Consider the following 7,471-nt stretch of genomic DNA (forward strand, 5'->3'; position numbering starts at 1 on the left):
GCGCCGGTCCGCTCCGCCCTCGCGGGGCCGGCCACCTGGCCGGGTCCCCGCCGGGCGTCCCGAGTTGCGCACGCCGGCCGCCGGGCGGAGCAGGCACCCACTCGCGGGGAGAGGAGGGGGCCGGCCCGGCGTCGCGGTCCCCTTCACTCCCCAAAAGCGCGTGTGCCGGGGTCCTAGTCTTTTATCTTCGGGGCAGGAAGAGCCAGCTTACCTGGAGAGGGGGTGGCGGGAGAGGGCAGTCAGATGTTTGAGAAGATTTGGCGGAACCCGAAGTTTTTACGGTCTTAGTACTTTAACCTCGCTTTATGATGAATGCACTCGAGATCGTTTTTGGTGAATAGCTCTTTTATTTTCCGGGAGGCCTATAAGGAGGGCTGACTTGTTGATGGGAAAAGCACGTTGGTTGGTTAAATAACACTCAAATAACAGGAAAACTGGTTGAGAAACTCTTTAGTTAGCACCTGTTTTTCAAAGTGAGCCCCACTGTTTTAGCTTCTTCCACGTGTTAGTGGAGTCTCAAATCTTAACTTGTATATTTGAAACACCATTCTCCTCTTTTGACTGTATTTATTCATTCAAAATGGATTGGTGATAATGAATCATCTGTCTCACTTGTTTGTATTTAGAGCCAGTTTCACTTTCTTTTCTGTGTCATTGAATTAAGTCTACAGAGTTTAGTTTATAGAAGTTTAAAGATAGTCGATGTGTTTATTTACAAGTAATTAAAATACAGGTTGTCTTTTTAAAGTATATGTTTGAAAATGGAAATACAGCTAGAAGGTGGATTACATTGTCAATATATTAAAAGCAGAATGTAACAGTTTCTTTTTGCATGTGTTGATATTATTACCACAATGTATGAGAGCCATAATGTTTAGAGAGATGCTTATTTTTCTAAAAATGAAAAAGTAACATATATTCTATCCTCTAGTCACCACAAGGGAGAAGACATACCATAGGAGGGACAGCATTTTAAGACTTTCAAGTAAAACATTGTACTTAGAGCGAGTTACACTCAAAGGAAACACTTGTGAAGTCACCTTGTCTCATTCCTCCACACACCATCCAACCTTGATTCTTGTTACCCAATTTTTTTCAAACATGCTTTTGTAATTTTTTTTATCTGTCATCAGAAGATGTTGAGAGAAGTTTAAACTGTTCATTGAAGTAGTTGCTTAAAAGTCCTGAGATTATAGTAGTAATGTTTAAAAGCTTTACTGAGAGTAAAGAACACATAATATCTGAATCCTACACAGCATAGTTTGGCTTCCAGAAAGGTTTCTCCATAGCAGATGGAATTCAGTTTAATGCCTGATGGTTTCAGGGTAAGAATTCATTGGCTGAATACATATAATGAAGGAGAATGGATGGTTTGGGTTTTCCCAAGTTATAATGCTATTTGGTTGTCAATGACTGAGTTGTATGTTTTACCTTTTTTTTTTTTTAAGAGTTGTTCCCCCCACCCAAGAAAAAGGCAACTGCAGCAAGTAAAATGGTTTTATTAGGTCATTAGTGAATGATTGTCCTGAAAGGGATGTTCACCCCAGAAAATCAAGGTTTTTGCTATTTAACATTATTGTAAATAAGCCTAGGTTAATTTGCTTCTTCCTTTTCTTCCTGCTCTACTCCTTCCTCTCTTGTTTTCTTAGTCTTGCTTCTTGTTTTGTAGTTTCTTTTGACTGTCAAATGAGGAAAGTGTAATTTTTATTTGGATAATGTTGCTCCGGCTTTCTTCCTGAGTAAGGATCTTGTACTGTATTTTACTTATATTGACTTAACACTTCAATTCAGTTTTTCTTTTTGTTAAGATCTAATTAACATCTTTTCTATTTCTACGGAAGATCCCCAAATTTTTTCTTTAAGGTTGTACTTTTTAGAGAGGTGATAATCTTGCTTTCATGTAAAATCACAACAAAATCAAAGCTTAAAAAAAACCCTTGTTGTGAGTAGACAGTGCATCATAACATTTGTTAAAGTGTCATATGCATGGGATTTATTTCACCGTTTTGAATATTTTTTGAAACAAGTTTTAATTCTACGTCAAGAGTCCTTAAGGATTAAATGAGATACTAATCAGTCACCTGCAGCCCGGTGCTAAGAGCGGACACTGGTTCCATTCTCTCTTCACCGCTCATTCGTCTGTTCAGCACGTGTGGGGAGAGCTTTCCCTGTGCCAGGTCAGGGTGTACAAACAGGAACATGAGGGAGAGGAGCAGGGCAGGCTCCCCCAGAAACCAGCAGGGGTTCCCCCCCCCTCCTTGCTGGGGAGCTTCCAGGAGGGGTTCTCAGCGCGTCTTAGGGGAGGGGGCTGTCCAGGCAAGTGTCCCGGAGGAAATGCCTTCCAAAGGAAGCGAGGGAGTGTTCACTGGCTGGAGGTGGCAGGGTGGGAGAGACCTGGGGGAAGACCAGCCCGTGCAGAGCGGGAGCCAGCAGCTAGGAGAGGGCCACACGTGCCTGGGGAGGCTTCCTGGGGAGGCTTCCGGGGCTGGCAGAGCGGGTGCAGGGGTCGGGGAGCTGTGAGGGGGCGAGGCTCACCTGGAGGGTCACCTGCAAGGCAGTGGCCTGCTTGGGTTGGCCGCCGCTGGGCAGTCTTGGGGCATTCCTGGAGGGCTGTGCTCTGGGCCTTGGTGGAGCCCGAAGGAAGCCCAGCCAGGAATGTGGAGCCTGGTGCCTGTGCCCAGAGGTGACTAGTTTGGGTTAGGGTTGCCCCATTTCGTAGGCCCGGTGGATTCTGTCCAGTCTCTCGTAGGTCCTTACAAATATTAAGTTAGTGACTAACACAACGCCCAGCAGGTAAAGTGCTCAATTAACGGTGGTCCTAAGATTTTAGTAGGGTTCAGAGAGAAAATTATAGTGAAGTACTTTTATAACATGTGTTTGTTTTCCCGTTTGATGTCAGAAATGCCTTAATGGGCTTCATTGTAAAAAGTCATGTATACCAAATAAATGAGCCTCTTCAGAAAATATGTTTCAAAAGTGAGACTTCCTATATTTTTTTTCTTATATTTTTAAAAAAAGTAATATAGTTCAAACAATGTCATTTTGAACTTGAAGCTTAAAGTTAGGTTTTCTTTTCAGCTAGTTGAGCCTTTTCCCTGAGGAATTATATATGAATTGAAAATTGAGCCAAAAGTATTAGTGCATTTCACATTCTAGGTTTAAGCAAAAGAGAGAAAAAGATACTTCGTGAATGTAGAGAATTGGAAATTGAGGTACTTGATTGTAAATCAAAATATTAGATTTTCAGAGGGCATGAAATAGAATGACACAATCTAATCAAATACTTCACTGATGATGTTATGATGAAAAATTGTTGGCATGTGCAGATTAGCACAGTGGTAAATACCCCAAGAAAATTACTACAGAGCTAAAAAGATACTGTTGCTTTTATATTGGAGTGATTGATTGGAAAGTTAGCCGAACTGCTTTTAATTATTTTCAAAGATTTAATGGTAGAATAAGTAGATTACTTTTCTTGACCTTATGAAGCAAATGTATGCTTTTTGTGTTTTACAGAGTTGAACAATGACCATAGTTGACAAAGCTTCTGAATCTTCAGACCCATCAACCTATCAGAACCAGCCTGGCAGTTCTGAGGCTGTCTCACCTGGAGACATGGATGCAGGTTCTGCCAGCTGGGGTGCTGTGTCTTCGTTAAATGATGTTTCAAATCACACACTTTCTTTAGGACCAGTACCTGGTGCTGTAGTTTATTCAAGTTCATCTGTACCTGAAAAATCAAAACCATCACCACAAAAGGATCAAGGTATTACTTTTTAAAAGACGGAATCACTACAGGAAACTCCTGTATAAATACTGTCCATAAGTTGGTAGTTTCAGAGAGGGGCTTATTTTGCAAGATAAATTATTGCCACCTGAGTGGCCAGCAGAGTTACGTTATTTGACGGGCTTCATTTTCCTCTGCTTCTGCTTCATGATTAACATACGTATCATAACAGGGTAAGATTATTTTTAGTTACTATTAATTTCTTTAATTATCCTAATTTTTTGAAGGATAAACTTTATTCTGGTGAGAATCGAGATGGACAAGCGTTTTGTTAACTTGTCAATTAACTACCGTGCCCTAAGTAAATGTCTGCCTCTTAAAAATTTAAAAACAGTTGACTTTTGACAAGTGTGCTCTGCCCAACATTATTTTCAATTTTTCCTTTGTTTTTTTTCCCAGTTAAAGTCATCTGTAGTCATAAAGCTCTTTGAAAGAGAGCAGATCACGTAAATATTACATTATGTATCAAACCATATAAATGTGGTTACATGTGTTAAAACTCATCCAGATAAGTAAGATGTGGACACTTTAGCTGGCGCTCCTAAAACTTGGGGATTTGATAGCTTTGAAGTTGTAAGAAAAGATTGATTCCCATTCAGGACATTGTTCACGGAGGATGGCTTGGCCCTCGGATTGTTTGAGTCCTCTTGGTACATGTGATGCTGTGATGTGGGCTGGGGGGTGCGATTTGCTGAAGGTGTTTGGTGGGGACTTTGTCTCACAGAACAGTTTTCCTGACTGTTGTCCAGAGAGGTTTAGAGACCTTTATAAGCAGGACTCTGCCACAGGACATCTTCTCGCAGACCCAGCCTCCTCTCGCCTTGCTGGGGCCCCTCTCTCCCTCAGGACTGACTTGGTGTCGCCCCACCCAGCCCTTTTTTGGGGCCCTTGCCACACGTTTTCAAGGCTCATGTCTCTGTTCCTAATTTGGCTCTCCCTTCTTCCCGAAGCTGAAGCCTGCCTTTTTGCGTGCTTGAAATGCTCAGTATCGCTGCTGCAGGCCGAGAACCATCTAGCGTGCGTCTTGGTCTTTGGTGGCACTGAGGAACAGGCAGACTTCTGAAGGAGCGCTCTGGCTGTGGATGATTTTGGCCTCTCCTAAATAAGTTGTGTTTGAGCTGCACCTGAGTTTTATTAGCATAGTTGTCAATTCGCCATTTGAGCCTTAAAAGTATTTTTTAAAATTGTTCGTGTATAGTATCTTTACGAGTATGTTATCCTGGTGCCTGAAATCCCACTTCCTTTCTGGTAAAGCTGGGATGATGTCACTACCAGCCTCTAGAATCGAGACTGACCGTCAGCGAGTGAGGACTCGGTGAGACGGGAGGGCGGCGGCACTGGCGGGCCGGGCGGTCCGCGCCCGCCGCGGGTGTCACGGCGTCGCCTTCCCTGCCCTTGCTGCTGTGGTGGTGTTGATTTAAGTAGACATAAAAGAGGATAACCGTAATGAACTCTCAGGCGCCCTTCAGTCAGCGTTGTTTATCGACTCCTGGCCACTCATACCTCCACCCACTTAACTCCTCTCCTCACTTCCCAACCGTTTAAAGCCAATCTAAGAATTTCTATTTCATCTGTAAATATTTTAATGTGTTTATCTAAATCATTCTTTTCTGAAAATTAGAATGTTTTCCTGTGAAAAGTCCAGTCAATATTAAGATGTCCCCGGTCGTCATAGAATGGTTTTTAACGGTTGGTCATTGAAACCAACTTCCAAACAAGGTCTACCCTTTGCATTTGGTGAAAGTCTTTTTTTACGTTTTTTAAAATGTGTTAAATACTGTCCCGCCTCCCACGCACACACTGTTGTCCTTGAAATTTATTTATCAGAAAAACCCAATCGTTTAGAATTTCCCGCATTCTGGGCTTTCTTTTAAAATGTCCCTTTCTCCCCTGCGTTTCTGGTTAGCTGGTCATAAGAATCTTGGTCAGATTCAGGTGTGACTTGTTGTTATTTATTTAGCTTGAGAAATGTACAAAGCTTCCGTTTTAAATGTTTATTTTTCTAGCCCTAGGTGATGGCATTGCTCCTCCACAAAAAGTTCTCTTCCCATCTGAGAAGATCTGTCTTAAGTGGCAGCAGACTCACAGAGTAGGAGCTGGGCTCCAGAACTTGGGCAATACCTGTTTTGCAAACGCAGCACTGCAGTGTCTAACTTACACGCCGCCTCTCGCCAACTACATGCTATCACACGAGCACTCCAAGACATGTAAGTGTCCTGTGTCACGCTACGCGTGTGGTGATGCGGTATGCTAACCTACTTGCATTTTTTTCTCTGAAATGAAAGTGAAGAATTAAGTCAAGAATTTGGTCATCACTAAGTTGGTTTCTTTTAGAAACCACAGAGGAAGACTCAAAGGTTTGCATTCGGGTTGCATGAAAAACATTTTGCGTGTAATTTAGTCTGTGGAATTATTTAAAAAGAAACGTGTTTTTTTTTCGGCATTTGGCGTTTCTGAATACACTGCTGACTTTCTACACTTGCTAAAAATCGTGCCATAAATATCTACTGCCAACAGCTTGGGACAAGAAGAGTTGACTCCTGCCTCTCCTGGCGTCCATCCTGTGTCGAAGGCTTGATTCATTTACAGGCTTTAGGCATAAGAGGCCGGAGAAGGCAATGGCACTCCACTCCAGTACTCTTGCCTGGAAAATGCCATGGATGGAGGAGTCTGGTGGGCTGCAGTCCATGGGGTCGCTGAGGGTCGGAAACGACTGAGCAACTTCCCTTTCACTTTTCACTTTCATGCATTGGAGAAGGAAATGGCAACCCACTCCAGTGTTCTTGCCTGGAGAATCCCAGGGACGGGGGAGCCTGGTGGGCTGCCGTCTGTGGGGTCGCACAGAGTCAGACACGACTGAAGCGACTTGGCAGCAGGCATAAGAGGAGCCTCTGGTCACAGCTCCTAATCCCTGGAAATTTGTGCAGGACTTTCCCTTTGGTGTGTGAGCTCAGTTTCCAACCTAGAGGGCAGAAAATTCGTTAAAACATGTAACGTCTTTAAAAGCATGTTATGTCTTTCAAAGAGCATGTTTTACTTTAACTGGGGGAGAGTCAACTCAGTGGTCAACTAGTGCAATTCAGAATTTAGAATGTATCCGTTTTTGTTGAGGTTTTGAACTTGTACATGTAGTATTATAAACGCCCTTCATCTTTTATAAATAAAACTCCCTGTTCTTTGGTCTACATTAATGTGTATGTGAATATTCAGGTGCCAGGCCTTCATTATTGGGGTGAAAAAAAAAAGCCCTTAATTTCTTTCTGAGTAGTTCTTTACTTTTTTGTGTGTGTGGCTTGTGGGATCTTAGTTCTCCCACCAGGGATTGAACCCGGGCTCTCGGGAGTGAAAGTGCTGAGTCCTAACAGCTGAACCACGAGGAAATTCCCGAATAGTCCTTTACTTGATGGAGAATTTAGACGCATTCTTCTAAAACTTTTTCCCCCGCAAAGAGCAAAATAATGGCTGTGTAAAGAATTTGGAAAGTACAGAAAATTTTAAAGTAACCAAAGGAAAATCACTGAGACTGTCGACCACCAAGAGGTGTTTGCTCTCCATGGGGTTCAGATTGCAGAACGAAGGTCTCTTTGCCCTCATTTTTTCCTTTTCCCAGTCCATAGTTGATCATTATGTTAATATATAATAATTGACATAACACAGACAGCTTTCTGATCATTTTTGCACTTA

The 7,471-nt window shown here is 42.7% G+C and overlaps 1 protein-coding gene across 1 annotated transcript in view; it reads left to right on the forward strand.

Moving 5' to 3' along the window:
* The first annotated feature begins 2,986 nt into the window (after positions 1 to 2,986).
* The window catches only part of USP42 (ubiquitin specific peptidase 42), a 39,974-nt gene continuing 35,489 nt past the window's right edge, over positions 2,987 to 7,471 (forward strand). Inside the window, exons 1-2 of the mRNA XM_010845758.1 lie at positions 2,987 to 3,766; positions 5,794 to 5,994. Of these exons, the coding sequence (XP_010844060.1) occupies positions 3,526 to 3,766; positions 5,794 to 5,994 (442 nt within the window). The 5' untranslated portion in view covers positions 2,987 to 3,525. The remainder of the gene's footprint in view (positions 3,767 to 5,793; positions 5,995 to 7,471) is intronic.

Source organism: Bison bison, unplaced genomic scaffold, assembly GCF_000754665.1.
Source record: "Bison bison bison isolate TAMUID 2011002044 unplaced genomic scaffold, Bison_UMD1.0 scf7180017864223, whole genome shotgun sequence".
In the NCBI taxonomy this organism is placed as follows: Eukaryota; Metazoa; Chordata; class Mammalia; order Artiodactyla; family Bovidae; genus Bison; species Bison bison.